Here is a 20,027-nt window from a genome sequence, read left to right on the forward strand (position 1 = left end):
CAAAATGGAGCCAGAAGAGAGAGAGAGAGAGAGAGAGAGAGAGAGAGAGAGAGAGAGAGAGAGAGAGAGAGAGAGAGAGAGAGAGAGAGAGAGCGAGCCAGAGAGAGAGAGAGAGAGAGAGAGAGTGAGCCAGGGGGAGAGAGAGAGAGAGAGAGAGAGAGAGAGAGAGAGAGAGAGAGAGCAAGCAAGAGAGAGACAGAAAGAGAGAAAGAGAGAGAGCGAGCCAGAGAGAGAGAGAGAGAGCAAGCACGAGAGAGACGGAAAGAGAGAGAGTAAGAGAGAGAGAGAGTGAGCCAGGGGGAGAGAGAGGGAATGAGAGAGAACTAATACTGCATGCATACAAAGACAGACATAGAATGTAAAGTAGCAACATTTAATTACAAGTTTTACTTAAAAAACACAGTTAACATGGTGTCCACAGTAAATGTGATTTTGCTCTAAAATTGTAATTATCAGCTTACAGCTTACTGTGCCCATTGACATAGCAGTTTCCTGTTACATTGACAAGCAGGAGCTGCATCGGAGATCTATTATATTGAAGGCTCCACATTGACCTTGCACTGGTAATTGCGTCAGTAGCTTCCAATACCCACACTGCACTTTGGTCAGAGTGTGAAAAGCAGTGGCAAGAGACAACAGAAAGCCGACAGCTAGGTTAGAATGCATCACCACAGACAAAACATTTGGCTTAGAATGCAACTCATTCTATATGGTGTGTCAGATACAGTTTGCTATGATACTGTTATGAATGTGTCATGAAGAAAACTTAAATTTAAGTTTTACAAAGTTCATTCAGAAGGAAAAATTTGTATAAATATACTATTTAATATAAGAGGACCGTGTGACATTTAAAATGCTGTAAAACAGTCATTAAACTGCCTGAAAGCCTCATTCACAAAAACAAGACCAATCTGTGACTCAACACCAACCCTTTCATTTCCTTATTGACATCAAAGGGAGCAGAAATAGGCTTTGTTTTTGCACTCAGAGATTAAATGCATCTTTTTTTAGGAGAACATGTCTAATAATAGAGAATAATTTCCCTTTTAAGTGGTATTTAAGACTGTGTTGCTATGGTGATGGAGTTTCTGAAGCCAACAAAGCAGGCCTCCTGGTGCTGTGAAATGCATGGTGGGAGGAGAGAGGAGAGAATGCTTAAACAGTGAACACATTCATTTTCATTAACAACTGCTTTTAGGACACTGTGTCAGAACAGCCAATGGACCATCATTATTTCCAAAATGTTAAATCCTCTGTAATTACATAGCCCAAAAATTATAGAATTTAATCTCCAAAGACCAGGCAGTTATTGTTGTTAGCTTTAGCTATGCTAGCTTCATATTACTTTGATTCTATGATGAACAGTCAGCCAAAGTCTTTATAACACTTTGTCAGTAGCATTACAGGACTGTATGAAACATACACTACATGGCCAAAAGTATGTGGATTTGGCTATTTCAGCCACAGCTGTTGCTGACAGGTGTATAACATTGAGCAGACAGCCATGCAATCTCTATAGACAAACATTTGCAGTAGAATGGGCTTTACTGAAGAGTTCAGTGACTTTCAATGTGGCACTGTCATAGGATGCCACCTTTCCAACAAGTCAGTTTGTCAGATTTCTGCCCTGCTAGAGCGGCCCTGTTCAACTGGAAATGCTGTTATTGTGAAGTGGAAGCATCTAGGAGCAACAACGGCTCAGCCACGAAGTGGTAGGCCACACAATCTCACAGAATGGGACCGCCAAGTGCTGAAGGCCACAGCGCGTAAAAATGGTCTGTCCTCAGTTGCAACACTCACTACCGAGTTCCAAACGGCCTCTGGAAGCAATGTCAGCAAAATAACTGTTCGGACTGCCAGAACGCTTCACCATCTGGCAGTCCGATGGACAAATCTGGGTTTGGCAGATGCCAGGAGAATGCTGCCTGCCCGAATGCATAGTGCCAACTATAAAGTTTGTTGGAGGAGGAATAATGGTCTGGGGCTATTTTTCATGGTTCGGGCTATTTCCCTTAGTTCCAGTGAAGGGACATCTTAACGCTACAGAATACAATGACATTCTAGACGATTCTGTGCTTCCAACTTCGTGGCAGCAGTTTGGGCAACATCCTTTCCTGTTTCAGCATTAAAATGCCCCCGTACACAAAGCGAGGTCCATACAGAAATTGTTTGTCAAGATCGGTGTGGAAGAACTTGACTGGCCTGCACAGAGACCTGACCTCAACCCCATCAAACACCTTTGGGATGAGTTGGAATGCTGACTGCGAGCCAGGCCTAATCGCCCAACATCAGTGCCCGACCTCACTAATGATCTTGAGGCTGAATGGAAGCAGGTGTCCACATACTAGTGTATATTGCAGGAGTGTTTCAATCCGTTAATAATATGAGACACTGTGACTTACCGCTCCCCCTGTCTCCCTCCACTCTTTGGGTTGACCAGGACCAGGAGGGGATGTGTACCTGGGAGAGGAGTGATCTGAACAGGAGATCAGAGACAGGCTAATGAGATACTGTAGAGTAGTGTATACCCATGCAAACACAGCACACACTTTAACCTGCCATCAGCAAACACAACAAACTCCAAGGCTTTAACCACTGAAGATGATCTGGGCTTGATTTACTCACCTGCAGTGCTTGTCCGTCTCCTGTGAATTTCAAGCTCTGACTCATGTTGTCAGGGCTGCTGCTGGGCGGGGAGTCCCCTTCACCCCGCTTCACAACAGAATGACGGTCCTGCAGACAGACGGACGGACGGACGGACGGACGGACGGACGGACGGACGGACGGACGGACGGACGGACGGACGGACGAGACAGACAAAAGGACGGATGGACAGACATAGACAAAGATACATTTGTTTATGAATTTATGAATTGTTACAGAGAAATGGGGCAAGTGTATAACTTTATGGACCTATAATTATATATATCTCAAGGGGGTGTTAGTGTTTTTCAGTATTGAAGTATTGGAGATAAATAAAAAGGAGATTCAGAGTGTGATTGATTTCATGTGATCTCACCAGGACCACAGGGCAGATGTAGGAGGGGAGTAGAGTGTGGTCTCTAAGGGCTCCTCCATCACACTCCGGCTTCATGTTGGACGCACACTTATTGTGGAGCTGATCGGGAAGGAAGATTTTTTACATGTTTTATTTAATCCTTATTTAAGATGAGGAGAATGGAGGGAAGAAAGGAGCGGAGGAAGATGAGAGGAGGAGAGTGGAAAGGAATACCAAAGATATATTCACACAAGTCATTTGACACAGTGGCAGACGTTATTCAAAACACTTCACTCAAATGCCCCATAAATGCTTGAAGCTAATACTAACGGAAAATATACTACTATAGGAATATATCCTCTTTCCCCTGGTTCATGCCAAAGTCTGATTCATGTAAAGAGTACATTAGCTGCTTCCAAGACTGAGAATGAATGCCGGCAGTGATGCTAAAGGGATGAGAACGTCACTAAGCTAATTTGCAGTGATGCTAAAGGGATGAGAACATCACTAAGCTAATTTGCAGTGATGCTAAAGGGATGAGAACATAACTAAGCTAAATTGCAGTGATGCTAAAGGGATGAGAACATATCTAAGCTAAACTGCAGTGATGCTAAAGGGATGAGAACATAACTAAGCTAAATTGCAGTGATGCTAAAGGGATGAGAACATATCTAAGCTAAACTGCAGTGATGCTAAAGGGATGAGAACATATCTAAGCTTTACTGCAGTGATGCTAAAGGGATGAGAACATATCCAAGCTAAACTGCAGTAATGCTAAAGGGATGAGAACATCACTAAGCTAAGTTGACAATCCTAACATGCTCTTTGAACTCCACTTACTGGTGGTTTGATGAATCACTGTTTGAGTGTTCATTATAAATTATTAAACATTTAAAAGAAAATGGTGACATCTAGAGGACATCTCTGGTAAAGTCAAAATGTGAAAAATAATAGGTTGATTACAAACTATTGCTGTGAATTTCTTCAGGACCATTTTTATTTTTTATTTTATTTAGCCTTTATTTAACTAGGCAAGTCAGCAAGACCATTTTTATTAGCAGAAGACTCTGAAGCACTTGATACTAGCCAAGGCACTTGACATGAGGCACTATGAACCAAAACATTGTAACTATACCAGGAGTTCTCCAGTAAAGGGTGGTGTGTACTACTCACAGTGATCTGACACCACACACAGTGTAGGCCCGTTAAGCCCTGGTAGCACTTGATACTTCTGTGACAGCGGTCACACTTAGTGGGAGAGTTTCCCTCCATCCAGACATGCTGCATGGCCTGGAGAGTGGCAGGAAGGGAGAGAGGCAGGAAGGAAGAGAGGGAGAGAGGCAGGAAGGGAGAGAGAGAGGAAGGAAGAGAGGGAGAGAGGCAGGAAGGGAGAGAGGGAGAGGGGCAGAAAGGAAGAGAGGGAGAGAGGCAGGAAGGGAGAGAGGGAGAGGGGCAGAAAGGAAGAGAGGGAGAGAGGCAGGAAGGGAGAGAGGGAGAGGGGCAGAAAGGAAGAGAGGGAGAGAGGCAGGAAGGGAGAGAGGGAGAGGGGCAGAAAGGAAGAGAGGGAGAGAGGCAGGAAGGGAGATAAGCAGGAAGGGAGAGAAGCAGGAAGGGAGAGAAGCAAGTAGGGAGAGAAGCAGGTAGGGAGAGAAGCAGGTAGGGAGAGAAGCAGGTAGGGTGAGAGGCAGGTAGGGAGAGAGGCAGGTAGGGAGAGAGGCATGTAGGGAGAGAGGCAGGTAGGGAGAGAGGGAGGAAGGGAGAGAGGCAGGAAGGGAGAGAGGCAGGAATGGAGAGAGGCAGGAATGGAGAGAGGCAGGAATGGAGAGAGGGAGAGAAGCAAGAAGGGAGAGAGAGGGAGGAAGGGAGAGAGAGAGAGGTAGGAAGGGAAAGAGAGAGGGAGGGAGGAAGGGAGAGAGGGAGGGAGGAAGGGAGAGAGAGACAACAATCATGATTTAAAGGAAGTTACCACATTAATCCAGTGCTAAACATGCTATGTTTTGTGCCAGATATTTACAAAAATAAGAGACCTTCTGAAAGGCATCTTCTGTTATTGAACCAGACTTGAAAAAGTGAAGTGGAGCTGAAACAGAGTAGAATTCCGTCTGGAGAGAAAGAGAAGGTCTTAGAGGGACAACTCCAAGTCTGTGAGATCATTCCAGAAGGTGTCTAATTAAATTAGGGGTTAAATATAGAGATGCAGTTAACAACATTAGTAGCACTGCATGATCTCTCTGCACCCATGAGCCTGTGCGTATGGGTGTGTGTGTGTGTGAGTGTGCGTGTGAGAGAGAGCGAATCCCTGCTCCCATGACCCTTCTGCTCCTGACGAAACAGGTTGCTCAGCAACATTAGTCAGATGTTGCTGAGACACTAGAGGTCCTCACAAGGGTTGTAAAACAAGTGGATACGAGGGGGGACATTTCGCCAGTCCCCACAAGGAAAAAGTCTATTTTAGGCTTAGGGGTTAGGTTTAGGGTTAGGGTTGCAATTAGGGTTAGGAGTTAGGGTTTAGTGAAAATATGATTCTGAATGGGACTCAACTGTTTGGTCCCCACAAGAATAGTAAAATAAAATAAACGTGTGTGTGTGCCGGTGTGTTTTTGTGTGTGTTTTGTGTGTGTAGTTGTGTACTCACATTGGTGTGTCTGCGGGACTTGGCGTAGGTGCTGATGCAGGCAGCAATGTCTTTGGACACACAGCGTTCATGGACTGTGTACTTGCATACTGAAACACAGAGGTACAGAGAGAGACAGTTCACCAGTGGATGAACACTGAGTAGCAACACCAACCCTTTCATTGAATCATGTAATAAAATGACCAAGCCATAGCATTATCCATGATAATAGATCATTAATAAGTACTGCAATCATGTTCATTATTCACAGAATGGAGGATTGAATAAGAGACATAAATATAAATATAATATAAACATCTGGTTGAAAGACAGAGAGAAGAACTGAAAGGCAGGAAGAGAGAAACAGAGAGTGGAGCAGTGAAGGCCAACCAGGGACAGAAAGAGGGACTTAAAGGGATACTTCGGTATTTTGGCAATGAGGCCCTTTATCTACTTCCCCGGAGTCTCTCAGTGCCTATTGAAGGTACAGTTGAAGAGGGAAGTTTACATACACTTAGGTTCGAGTCATTAAAACTCGTTTTTCAACCACTCCACAAATTTCTTGTTAACAAACTATAGTTTTGGCAAGTCGGTTAGGACATCTACTTTGTGCATGACACAAGTCATTTTTCCAACAATTGTTTACAGACAGATTATTTCACTTATAATTCACTGTATCACAATTCCAGTGGGTCAGAAGTTTACATGCACTAAGTTGACTGTGCTTTTAAACAGCTTGTAAAATTCCAGAAAATGATGTCATGGCTTTAGAAGCTTCTCATAGGCTAACTGACATAATTTGAGTCAATTGGAGGTGTACCTGTGGATGTATTTCAAAGCCTACCTTCAAACTCAGTGCCTCTTTGCTTGACATCATGGGAAAATCAAAAGAAATCAGCCAAGACCTCAGAAAATAAATTGTAGACCTCCACAGGTCTGGTTCATCCTTGGGAGCAATTTCCAAACACCTGAAGGTACCACGTACATCTGTACAAACAATAATACGCAAGTATAAACACCATGGGACCACGCAGCCGTCATACCGCTCAGGAAGGAGATGCGTTCTGTGTCCTAGAGATGAACGTGTCTGTGCCTCGACCTAGGTTGGGCAAAATTAAAGATGGCGGTGTTCGCCTTAGCAATCTCACTAGTATAAAGACCTCCTCCATCCCTGCCATTATTGAAAGAGATTGTGATACCTCACTTCTCAATATAGGACTACTTAATGTTAGATCCCTCACTTCAAAGGCAGTTATAGTCAATGAACTAATCACTGATCGTAATCTTGATGTGATTGGCCTGACTGAAACATGGCTCAAGCCTGATGAATTTACTGTGTTAAATGAGGCCTCACCCCCAGGTTACATTAGTGACCATATCCCCGCGCATCCCGCAAAGGCGGAGGTGTTGCTAACATTTACGATAGCAAATTTCAATTTACCCCCCAAAAAACAACAACGACGTTTTCGTCTTTTGAGCTTCTAGTCATGAAATCTATGCAGCCTACTCAATCACTTTTTATAGCTACTGTTTACAGGCCTCCTGGGCCATATGCAGCGTTCCTCACTGAGTTCCCTGAATTCCTATCGGACCTTGTAGTCATCGCAGATAATATTCTAATTTTTGGTGACTTTAATATTCACATGGAAAAGTCCACAGACCCACTCCAAAAGGCTTTGGGAGCCATCATCGACTCAGTGGGTTTTGTCCAACATATCTCTGGTCCTAGTTTTGTCCCATGGAATAAATGTTGTGGATCTTAATGTTTTTCCTCATAATCCTGGACTATCGGACCACCATTTTATTACGTTTGCAATCGCAACAAATAATCTGCTCAGACCCCAACCAAGAAGCATTAAAAGTTGTGCTATAAATTCTCAGACAACCCAAAGATTCCTTGATGCCCTTCCAGACTCCCTCTGCCTGCCCAAGGACGTCAGAGGACAAAAATCAGTTAACCACCTAACCGAGGAACTCAATTTAACCTTGCGCAATACCCTAGATGCAGTTGCACTCCTAAAAACTAAAAACATTTGTCATAAGAAACTAGGTCCCTGGTATACAGAAAATACACAAGCTCTGAAGCAAGCTTCCAGAAAATTGGAACGGAAATGGCGCCACACCAAACTGGAAGTCTTCCGACTAGCTTGGAAAGACAGTACCGTGCACTATCGAAGAGCCCTCACTGCTGCTCGATCATCCTATTTTTCCAACTTAATTGAGAAAAATAAGAACAATCCGAAATTTCTTTTTAATACTGTCGCAAAGTTAACTGAAAAGCAGCATTCCCCAAGAGAAGATGGCTCTCACTTCAGCAGTGATGAATTCATGAACTTCTATGAGGAAAAGATCATGATCATTAGAAAGCAAATTACGGACTCCTCTTTAAATCTGCGTATTCCTCCAAAGCTCCGTTGTCCTGAGTCTGCACAACCCTGCAAGGACCTAGGATCAAGGGAGACACTAAAGTCTTTTAGTACTATATCTCTTGACACAATGATGAAAATAATCATGGCCTCTAAACCTTCAAGCTGCATACTGGACCCTATTCCAACTAAACTACTGAAAGAGCTGCTTTCTGTGCTTGGCCCTCCTATGTTGAACATAATAAACGGCTCTCTATCCACCGGATGTGTACCAAACTCACTAAAAGTGGCAGTAATAAAGCCTCTCTTGAAAAAGCCAAATCTTGACCCAGAAATTATAAAAAGCTATCGGCCTATATCGAATCTTCCATTCCTCTCAAAAAAAAATGAAAAAGCTGTTGCGCAGCAACTCACTGCCTTCCTGAAGACAAACAATGTATACGAAACGCTTCAGTCTGGTTTTAGACCCCATCATAGCACTGAGACTGCACTTGTAAAGGTGGTAAATGACCTTTTAATGACGTCAGACCGAGGCTCTGCATCTGTCCTCGTGCTCCTAGATCTTAGTGCTGCTTTTGATACCATCGATCACCACATTCTTTTGGAGAGATTGGAAACCCAAATTGGTCTACATGGACAAGTTCTGGCCTGGTTTAGCTCTTATCTGTCGGAAAGATATCAGTTTGTCTCTGTGAATGGTTTGTCCTCTGACAAATCAACTGTAAATTTCGGTGTTCCTCAAGGTTCCGTTTTAGGACCACTATTGTTTTCACTATATATTTTACCTCTTGGGGATGTCATTCGAAAACATAATGTTAAATTTCACTGCTATGCGGATGACACACAGCTGTACATTTCAATGAAACATGGTGAAGCCCCAAAATTGCCCTCGCTAGAAGCCTGTGTCTCAGACATAAGGAAGTGGATGGCTGCAAACTTTCTACTTTTAAACTCGGACAAAACAGAGATGCTTGTTCTAGGTCCCAAGAAACAAATAGATCTTCTGTTGAATCTGACAATTAATCTGGATGGTTGTACTGTCGTCTCAAATAAAACTGTGAAGGACCTCGGCGTTACTTTGGACCCTGATCTCTCTTTTTAAGAACATATCAAGACTGTTTCAAGGACAGCTTTTTTCCATCTACGTAACATTGCAAAAATCAGAAACTTTCTGTCCAAAAATGACGCAGAAAAATGTATCCATGTCTTTGTTACTTCTAGGTTGGACTACTGCAATGCTCTACTTTCCGGCTACCCGGATAAAGCACTAAATAAACTTCAGTTAGTGCTAAATACGGCTGCTAGAATCCTGACTAGAACCAAAAAATTTGATCATATTACTCCAGTGCTAGCCTCCCTACACTGGCTTCCTGTTAAGGCAAGGGCTGATTTCAAGGTTTTACTGCTAAACTACAAAGCATTACATGGGCTTGCTCCTACCTATCTTTCCGATTTGGTCCTGCCGTACATACCTACACGTACGCTACGGTCACAAGACGTGGGCCTCCTAATTGTTCCTAGAAATTCTAAGCAAACAGCTGGAGGCAGGGCTTTCTCCTATAGAGCTCCATTTTTATGGAATAGTCTGCCTACCCATGTGAGAGACGCAGACTCAGTCTCAACCTTTAAGTCTTTACTGAAGACACATCTCTTCAGTAGGTCCTATGATTTAGTGTAGTCTGGCCCAGGGGTGTGAAGGTGAACGGAAAGGCTGGAACAACGAACCGCCCTTGCTGTCTCTGCCTGGCCGGTTTCCCCTCTTTCCACTGGGATTCTCTGCCTCTACCTCTATTACAGGGGCTGAGTCACTGGCTTACTGGTGTTCTTCCATGCCGTCCCTGGGAGGGGTGCGTCACTTGAGTGGGTTGAGTCACTGACGTGGTCTTCCTGTCTGGGTTGGCGCCCCCCCTTGGGTTGTGCCGTCGCGGAGATCTTTGTGGGCTATACTCGGCCTTGTCCCGGGATGGTATGTTGGTGGTTGGAGACATCCCTCCAGTGGTGTGGGGGCTGTGCTTTGGCAAAGTGGGTGGGGTTATATCCTACCTGTTTGGCCCTGTCCGGGGGTTTCATCAGATGGGGCCACAGTGTCTCCTGACCCCTCCTGTCTCAGCCTCCAGTATTTATGCTGCAGTAGTTATGTGTCGGGGGGCTAGGGTCAGTCTGTCACATCTGGAGTATTTCTCTTGTCTTTTCCGGTGTCCTGTGTGAATTTCAATATGCTCTCTCTAATTCTCTCTTTCTCTTTTTCTTTCTTTCTCTCTCTCGGAGAACCTGTGCCCTAGGACCATGCCTCAGGACTACCTGGCTTGATGACTCCTTGCTTTCCCCAGTTCACCTGGCCGTGCTGCTGCTCCAGTTCCAACTGTTCTGCCTGCAGCTATGGAACCCTGACCTGTTCACCGGACGTGCTACCTGTCCCAGACCTGCTGTCCCAGACCTGCTGGAACCCTGACCTGTTCACCGGACGTGCTACCTGTCCCAGACCTGCTGTTTTCAACTCTCTAGAGACAGCAGGAGCGGTAGAGATACTCTCAAAGATCCACTATGAAAAAGCCAACTGACACTTACTCTTGTGTTACTGACTTTTTGCACCCTCGACAACTACTATGATTATTATTATTTGACCATGCTGGTCATTTATGAACATTTGAACATCTTGGCCATGTGCTGTTATAATCTCCACCCGGCACAGCCAGAAGAGGACTGGCCACCCCTCATAACCTGGTTCCTCTCTAGGTTTCTTCCTAGGTTTTGGCCTTTCTAAGGAGTTTTTCCTAGCCACCGTGCTTCTACACCTGCATTGCTTGCTGTTTGGGGTTTTAGGCTGGGTTTCTGTACAGCACTTTGAGATATCAGCTGATGTAAGAAGGGCTATATAAATACATTTGATTTGATTTGAACGTACTTTGGTGCGAAAAGTGCAAATCAATCCCAGAACAACAGCAAAGGACATTGTGAAGATGCTGGAGGAAACAGGTACAAAAGTATCTATATCCACAGTAGAACGAGTCCTATATCGACGTAACCTGAAAGGCCGCTCAGAAAGGAAGAAGCCAATTAGAGGCAGCTGGTCATCGTTGTCTCTAATTGGAGATCATACTTAAGTAGGTGTTTTTCCCACCTGGGTTTGTGGGAGATTGTTTTTGAGTTAGTTTATGTTTCACCTCTGTGTCACGGTTTGTTGTTCTTTAGTTTATTGCATAGTTTCACAGTTCAATAAAATATGTGGAACAATAATCACGCTGCATTTTGGTCATATTGTGGTGGGATCTTCTGTGACGATCGTCAAAAGGAGGAGACCAAGGTGCAGCGTGGTAAGTGCTCATGTTCAGTATTTACTTTAACTCAGAACACTAAATCAAAATAATAAACAATGGAAAACGAACGTTACGTTCTGCAGGCTACTGAGCTGTACAAAAACAAGATCCCACCACAATATGACCAAAATGCAGCGTGATTATCGTTCCACATATTTTATTGAACTGTGAAACTATGCAATACATACACATAAACTAAGGAACAAAAAAACAACAACCCGTGACCCCTGCTGTGAAAGATACACTAACTCAAAAACAATCTCCCACAAACCCAGGTGGGAAAAACACCTACTTAAGTATGATCTCCAATTAGAGACAACGATGACCAGCTGCCTCTAACTAGAGATCATCCCAGACAAAACCCAACATAGAAATACAAAACTAGAACATAACAACATAGAAAAACTAAACTAGATAACCCCCCTGTCATGCCTTGACCTACTCTACCATAGAAAATAACAGCTTTCTATGGTCAGGACGTGACATGTTCATCGACTCCAAAATAATCAAAATAGTGCAGTGGATGTACACTTGAGCAGTATGATGAATGGACATCTGTTTACAAAACACCAAAAAGGATGTCAAATGGCATTAGGAGATTGTCATTGATTAATGCGTCTTGCTGACAAAGATTTTTTTTCTTCATTTTAAAAATTCAAGACACCTGCAATAGGTCTGAAACTATACCTGGAAAAACGAGATGGTCACCCTAACACATACAGTCAATTTACTAGACTAGGCTACAATGTATCAGTCAAGCATGATGAGAAGTTTGATGATATGTGCCCTAGCCCACCACGCAAAGGCACTGCGGATGAATTCTCCCTGGTTGACACAGACATGCTCAGGAAAGTGATATCACAACTTAAGCCTTCTCCCTGCTTTCTCGATCCTATCCCCACCACATTCTTCAAAACAGTTTTTAATTGCATATCTGAAGAAGTGCAAGCTATTGTTAATCACACCCTGCACTCCACTGCACTAAAAACTGCTATGGGGAAACCCCTTCTGAAGAAAGGTAATCTAGATTCTTCAGCTCTTAGCAACTATCAACCAATGTCCAAACTTCCATTCTGAAGCAAAATTATGGAGAAATAGTTTTTTTAAGGGACAACTGTAAAAAATCCAATTTGGTTTTCGTGCCCAGAGACAGCCTTAGATTTAAGTGCTGCGTTCGACACTGTCGACCATGATGTCCTTCTGGACAGACTGGAGAGGCGGGTTGGCCTCTCCGGTCCAGTTCTAAATTGGTTTAGGACCTATTTAACCAGTTGAGAGATTTTTTTTCACCCTTGGTGAAATAACTCAGAGAAAATACACATCACATGTGACGTTCCACAAGGTTCGATTTTGGGTCCGGTACTGTTCAGTTTATATATGTTACCCCTTGGCAGCGTTATCAGAAGGCACAGCAATGATTTTCACTGCTATGCAGACAATACACAACTTTACATTTCTGCGTCACCAGAGGATTATAGCTCCACTGATAAATTATTAGACTGTATTAGTGATTTAAATACATGGATGGCTCACAACTTCTTCCAGCTAAATCAAGACAAGACCGAGGTACTTATTGTTGGAGCCAAAGCACAGAGAGAGAATCTAGCAAGCACATTTTAATTCACGGGCAATAAAGATAAAACACCAGGTTAAATAACTAGGTGTTATTTTTGATTCTGAGCTAAATTTCAAATCACATAATAGGAATGTTACTAAAATAGCTTTTTACCACCTGAGAAACATTGCCAAGGTAAGGCCGTTTCTCTCTCAAGCTGATACAGAGAGACTCATCCATGCTTTTATTACAAGCAGGCTTGACTACTGTTATGCTCGCCTGTCTGGTCTACGCAAGAAAGCCATTGGTCAACTGCAAAACATACAGAATGCCGCAGCGTGGGTACTGGCCAAGACCAGACGGAGAGCACACATTACACCGGTTTTAAGGTCTCTGCACTAGCTGCCTGTGAGCTTTAGAATACATTTTAAGATTCTTCTATTGGTTTTTAAATCAATCCACAATTGTGCACCCCAATACATTTCAGACATGCTTTTTAGTTATGTACACAGTAGGTCCCTCAGGTCCTCTGGCACTGGCCTTTTTACTATCCCAAAGCCTAGGACCAAGAGGCATGAACATTTCATTATGTTTCACTGTGAAAACAGTTCTCATGGGCACACAAATCCAAAATAATGTAGGCCTATCGAATGCTTCTAACCAAAAGAGTTAGCTATAGGCCTACTGTCATTCATTTAGGATGGATTAGATTGTCTAGTGATATTGTGGACCATCATCAGCTGATCCAGGAAAGAAAACAAATACTGCTAGAAAATAATCAATCGCTCTAAACAGCTGACTGACAAAAGCAAACAGTGATAGATCAGATAAACATACAGATAAATCTAATGCATTGGAATAAGTAAAGGCTATTTTTATCAAGGGTTCATGGCAAACAAATGGTGAAAATGAACTAGTACAATGTAAATGTATTTAAAGGAGCTCAGCTGTGGCCAAATTTAGCACTACTGAGTGGACAGCACAGTGAACAAGGAGACGATTTGTGCAATCACATATAAATAAATGGTTTAAACCATGAAAGAGAGGTTGGGGTGTTCCTTTTCAAGCATTTATTTTCATATTTACCATTGTAAAACATATTTACCACTGCATTTTAAACAAATAGGTGAATAATTAAGTTAGTATTATTTAGAGAACCCCTCAAAGTTTGACTTCTGTTGCATTTAGGGGAGCTAATGTCTCATTCAGGGGAGTTGAATATAATTCGCACCCTCCCATAATTCGCACCCTGGTATCTGCAGATACCATAGACTTCCAGTCATTGCGCTAATGCAAGTTAGCATTGGCTCGTGAAACTACCTGACCTAACTTCCTTCATACTGGACGTAGAGACGTAAAAATGGTACCCACGAGTTCAAATGACTCTGCCAAAATGTTGAAGTATCTCTATAATGAGACAGAGAGAGACAGTGGAACTAAGGGCCACACACACACACTCACTGGAGCAGCAGAGGCCCTGCTTGCGAACTCCCAGCAGCATGGTGTGGCAGTAGTTACAGTAGGCTGGCTTGTTGAAGTGCTTCAGTTTCCACACATGCTGACCATCTTCCTGAACATTCTACAGAGAGAAAGAGAGAGAGAGAGAGAGAGAGAGAGAGAGAGAGAGAGAGAGAGAGAGAGAGAGATATCAATCTTTCTGAATTGATTTTGTGGAACTGACACTCCAAACGCACACAGACACATAATTTATCTCTCTTCCCACAGGGATCATATACACTTACTAAAATGTATGCACTCATGTATGCACTTTGGATAAAAGCGTCCGCTATACGGCATCCGTTATCAAATAATATCACACACACACACACACACACATGCACCCTCCCTCACCGTCTCCATGCCCAGCAGCACCAGCAGAGGGATGGTGGTGAGGCCTCCTCTGATCCACTCCTCCAGAGTGACTGTTCCGTCCCGGTCATAGTCTATCTCTTCCATCATCTCCTTCAGGATCTAGAACACAGGGAGAGGGGGAGGACAGAGGATGAGTCCAGTAAAGTCTTGTCAAATTATAATACTGTAATGATCCAACATTTCCTTGTCACTGTAGTTAAGCTAGCCTTTTCAGGTCGCCACAATACGTTGGGAACAGGGGAAACAAGCCACACAAGGCTGTGTGCATCCTTACCGGTCGCAGCTCTGCAGAGTCCCATTCCAGGTACTCTGCTACGTGGACCATCTGATTGATGATGCGGTCCAGTTCCTACACCCAGCAGGCGAGATAAACATTATACCACAACAACAACATCACTGTGGCTGTCTTCTTGATAACAAATGAACGCATCCACACATCCACAGACAGAGAGGGGACACAACATTACTACCAAGAGACTGACAGAGACGATCACATATGTTCTCCGTTTAGAAAACCAAAAAATCCTCCACATTTTGGCATGCCCAAGAAAATCATAGGGAGTGTCCTTGAAAACAAATTAAGTCAGTCAGACCACAGTATCCTCTGATATCATCCACATCGACATCATTCTATGATGACAGTATCCTCTGATATCATCCACATCGACATCATTCTATGATGACAGTATCCTCTGATATCATCCACATCGACATCATTCTATGATGACAGTATCGTCTGATATCATCCACATCATTCTATGATGACAGTATCCTCTGATATCATCCACATCATTCTATGATGACAGTGTCCTCTGATATCATCCACATCACCCTATGATGACAGTATCCTCTGATATCATCCTAAGAATCTCAAATATAAAATATTTAACACTTTTTCAGTTACTACATGATTCCATATGTGTTATTTCATAGTGTTGATGTCGTCACTATTATTCTACAATGTAGAAAATAGTCAAAATAAAGAAAAACCCTGGAATGAGAAGGTGTTCTAAAACTTTGTACTGGTAGTGTATATACATATCTACTTCAATTACCTCATACCCCTGCATATCGACTCGGTATACTGTTGAAGGATCTAAGAATGAAGCAGTGCAGTTCAGAGGAAATAAGGATGTATTGTAACAGGGTTGTTCTAATTGCACTGAGCTAAGCACTGTATGAGAGGAGAAGAGAGGAGCTGTGAGGAGAGGAGATGAGGAAAGCAGAGACCAGAACAGAAGAAAGGAGAGAAGAGATGAGAAGAGAAGAGGAAAGGAGAGACCAGAACAGAAGAAAGAAGAGGAGAGAAGAGGAAAGGAAAGGAGAGACCAGAACAGAAGAAAGGAGAGAAGAGATGAGAAGAGAAGAGGAAAGGAGAGACCAGAACAGAAGAAAGAAGAGGAGAGAAGAGGAAAGGAAAGGAGAGACCAGAACAGAAGAAAGGAGAGAAGAGGAAAGGAGAGGAGAGGAGAGGGGAGGGGAGGAGAAGGGAGGAAAGGAGACGGGAGGAGCGGGGAGAGAACAGAACAGAAGAAAGTACAGAAGAGAAGAAGAGAGAACAGAAGAAAGGAAAGAAAAGAGTAGATTAAAACGGTAAAGCAGAAGAGAGAACAGAACAGATGAAAGGAGAGAAGAGTAGGGAAAAGAAGAGAAGAGAGGAGAAGAGAAGAGAGGGCCACTAACCGAGCTGTCCAGTACTCCGTTGCCATCTGTGTCGTACAGCCGGAACATGACTGGAGGGGAACGAGAAAAAAGGGACCCCATGATTCAGCTGTAATGTCTTGAAGTCCCTGTCTGTCAGCACCACTTGAATTCCCAGTCAGACCACCCCTCTGTAGAGCAGGGGAAGTATTAGAGTGTCACTCAGCACCACTCCTGTGTTGGAGCAGGGGAAGTATTTGAGCGTGGCACAACACCACTCCTGTGTTGGAGCAGGGGAAGTATTAGAGCGTGACACAACACCACTCCTGTGTTGGAGCAGGGGAAGTATTAGCGCGTGACGCAACACCACTCCTATGTTGGAGCAGGGGATGTAATAGAGCGGGACACGTACTCCTGTTTTATTGGGATGTCGGAAGCAGTTAGCAGAGATTAGCTGTGTCAGAGTGTGCGGATGTAGCTCCCAACGCTAAAGAAGTCTATTGGACACACCAGGGTTTAGGATGTCCATGGGCTAACGAGGACAGGTACTGAGGCTGAGTTAATCCCAAGGGGAGCCATACTTCTGACTCACTGCTCACAACCTGTGTGTGTGTGTGTGTGTGTGTGTGTGTGTGTGTGTGTGTGTGTGTGTGTGTGTGTGTGTGTGTGTGTGTGTGTGTGTGTGTGCGTCAGTGGAAACTCCTCAGAGGAGCATGGGGAGGACCATCCTCCTCAGTGAATTTCATAAAAATTAAATGTTAAAAACATTTTAAAAGTTTTCAATCATTTTTAGATAAAACTATACTAAATATAATCACGTCAGCAAATAATTGATTAAAACACTATTTTGCAAAGAAGGTCTGCAGTAGTCTCAACAGCACTCTGTAAGGTAGCACCATGGTGTAGCCGGAGGACAACTAGCTTCCGTCCTCCTCTGAGTTCATTGACTTCAATACAAAACCTAGGAGGCTCATGGTTCTCACCCCCTTCCATAGACTTACACAGTAATTAGCACAACTTCCGGAGGACATCCTCCAATCTATCAGAGCTCTTGCAGCATGAACTGACATGTTGTCCACCCAATCAAATGATCAGAGAATGAATCTAGTACTGAAAGCATAAACTACAGCTAGCTAGCACTGCAGTGCATAACGTGGTGAGTAGTTGACTCAAAGAGAGAGAAAGAAAATAGCTAAACCAATTAATTTCTTCCTAAATGAAGGAGAAGCAAGAGAGACATAGAGATTGTCATTTTTTTGTACTTTCAGTTTCACTTAGCTAGCAAATGCAGCAAGCTAGTTTAGCCTACTGAAACACCCTGCTCAAACAGGGGGATGCTATGTTAGGTAGCTGGCTATGACTATCCCACACAACACTGGAACTCTTCCAAGTCAAGGTAAGCTTTTGGTTTTACAAATGTATTGCCACCGGGGCCCTCCGGTGTAACTGCTTACTGACTGTACACTGTAACGTTACTGTATATAGCCGGGTTTACAAATGCGTTAGTTCTATTTGCTATGCTGACCATTACGTTACTTTAGCTAATATGGTGACAACGATGTAGGCTGTGTGTAGTGGCTTGGCTTGGAAAGTTTTTTTTTGCCTGGTCACATACAGCTGATGTGTTGTGAAGTCCACAAGCGAAGGGAAGAGGTGAAAGGAGGAGAGCGCATAACATAGATGCGAGAAGGAATACAACGTGGCTGCTATGAAACTGTGAACTGTGTTTATGCGTGATCGAGGATGTATTCATTCTGCCGATTCTGTTGAAGAACGTTTCTTAAACAAAACGGGGATTAACGTACCTGAATTTGTCCAATAGAAACTCTCGTTTGCAACTGTTGGACTAATGATTACACCCTAGATCAGCTAGATGCAGGCAAGAGTGTGCAAGGTGGTATTGAATGTCACTATCTGTCCATGTGTCACTGTCTGTCATATCAAATTTGTCTCTCGACTTGTGCGCACCTACGTTGTAAACTTTCATTCAAAGGCTAGGTTGTAGCAACCTCATGATGGGTATAGGGAAAATTAGAGTATCTTGTAGTAGCCTAAACCTATCACTGTTACATTGAACTGGGTGAATGTAATACGAATGACAGTCATCCAATATACTGTAATAGAAATAAGGCCATGCTCATAAAAAATTTAAATTGTCCTCCCTCATCTGAAACGGCACTGGTGTGTGTGTATGTGTGTGTGTGTGTGTGTGTGTGTGTGTGTGTGTGTGTGTGTGTGTGTGTGTGTGTGTGTGTGTGTGTGTGTGTGTGTGTGTGTGTGTGTGTGTGTGTGTACGTGTGCACGTGGGTGAAAGCCCGCCTGTATTTGGTGACTGAGCTGAAAACATTACTTCCTACCTGAATTAATTAATTGACTTATCCACTCAGATTGTGGGAGGATGTCTTTCTGAGAAGTTTAGGTGACACCTTTTTACTACTCTACATGACTGACCTCTCTCAAATACCTTGGTTGTTTACACATTAGTAATTAGACGCTGTAACTCACACTCCAGCTTGTCCTCTGGTGTGCCCCTCTCCAGTAGGGACAGGTAACACACAATGTCCTTCAGAAACACAACCTGGGGGGAAGGTAATGGGGACGGGCTCCTCCTCTTCTCCCCTCTGATTCTCTCTGTGGTAGAGGAATGGAACATGCGTATTCATGAGAGACGGTGATGTCATACAGCAATGACCACAAGCATTACTAAGCAACATGGCAAATTGTGATGTGATGTGATATGGCATTGGTGATATTGATATGGTGATATTGATATTTATATGGTTATATTGGTATAGTGATATTCATATGGTGATATTAGAATGGGATATTGATATTGACATGGTGATATTAATATGGTGCTATTGATATGGTGTTATTGATAAGGTGATACTGATGTGGGGATATTAATATGGGGATGTTAATATTGTGATATTGATATTGATGTGGTGATATTGATATGGTGATATTGATATGGTGATGTTGACCTGGTGATGTTGATATGGTGATATTGATATGGCAGTGTTGATATGGTGATATTGATATGGTGATGTTGACCTGGTGATGTTGATATGGTGATATTAATATTGTGATATTGATATGAATATTGTGATATTGATATGGTGATATTGATAAGGTGATTTTGATATGGTGATATTGATGTGGTGATATTGATATGGTGATGTTGATATGGTGATATTGATATGGTGATGTTAATATTGTGATATTGATGTGGTGATACTGATATGGTGATATTAATATGGTAATATTGATATGGTGATATTAATATTGTGATATTGATATGGTGATATTGATATTAATATTGTGATATTGATATGGTGATATTTATATTGTGATATTGATATGGATGTGGTGATATTGATATTGTGATATTGATATGGTGATATTGATATGATGATATTGATATTAATATGTTGATATTAATATGGTGATATTGATATGGTGATATTGATATGGTGATATTGATATGGTGATATTGATATGGTTATATTAATATGGTGATATTGATATTAATATGTTGATATTAATATGTTGATATTGATATGGTGATATTGATATGGTGATATTGATATGGTTATATTAATATGGTGATATTGATATTGATGTGGTGATATTGATATGGTGATGTTGATATGGTGATATTGAT

The 20,027-nt window shown here is 42.7% G+C and overlaps 1 protein-coding gene across 6 annotated transcripts in view; it reads right to left on the reverse strand.

Moving 5' to 3' along the window:
• Positions 1-20,027, reverse strand: part of LOC106582334 (diacylglycerol kinase beta-like) — a 181,520-nt gene that overhangs the window by 106,077 nt on the left and 55,416 nt on the right. For all 6 annotated transcript variants that reach the window (XR_006761218.1, XM_014165320.2, XM_045704807.1 and 3 more), the window contains 10 exons: positions 18,869-18,994; positions 16,406-16,455; positions 14,997-15,071; positions 14,702-14,821; positions 14,312-14,429; positions 5,634-5,722; positions 4,172-4,288; positions 3,020-3,118; positions 2,626-2,733; positions 2,403-2,476 (listed from right to left, as the gene is read on the reverse strand). Coding sequence is in view for 5 of the 6 variants with exons in the window: in XM_014165320.2 (XP_014020795.1) it covers positions 2,403-2,476; positions 2,626-2,733; positions 3,020-3,118; positions 4,172-4,288; positions 5,634-5,722; positions 14,312-14,429; positions 14,702-14,821; positions 14,997-15,071; positions 16,406-16,455; positions 18,869-18,994 (976 nt within the window). In the remaining variant the exon portion in view is untranslated. The remainder of the gene's footprint in view (positions 1-2,402; positions 2,477-2,625; positions 2,734-3,019; positions 3,119-4,171; positions 4,289-5,633; positions 5,723-14,311; positions 14,430-14,701; positions 14,822-14,996; positions 15,072-16,405; positions 16,456-18,868; positions 18,995-20,027) is intronic.

This window comes from Salmo salar, chromosome ssa21, assembly GCF_905237065.1.
Source record: "Salmo salar chromosome ssa21, Ssal_v3.1, whole genome shotgun sequence".
Classification (NCBI taxonomy): domain Eukaryota; kingdom Metazoa; phylum Chordata; class Actinopteri; order Salmoniformes; family Salmonidae; genus Salmo; species Salmo salar.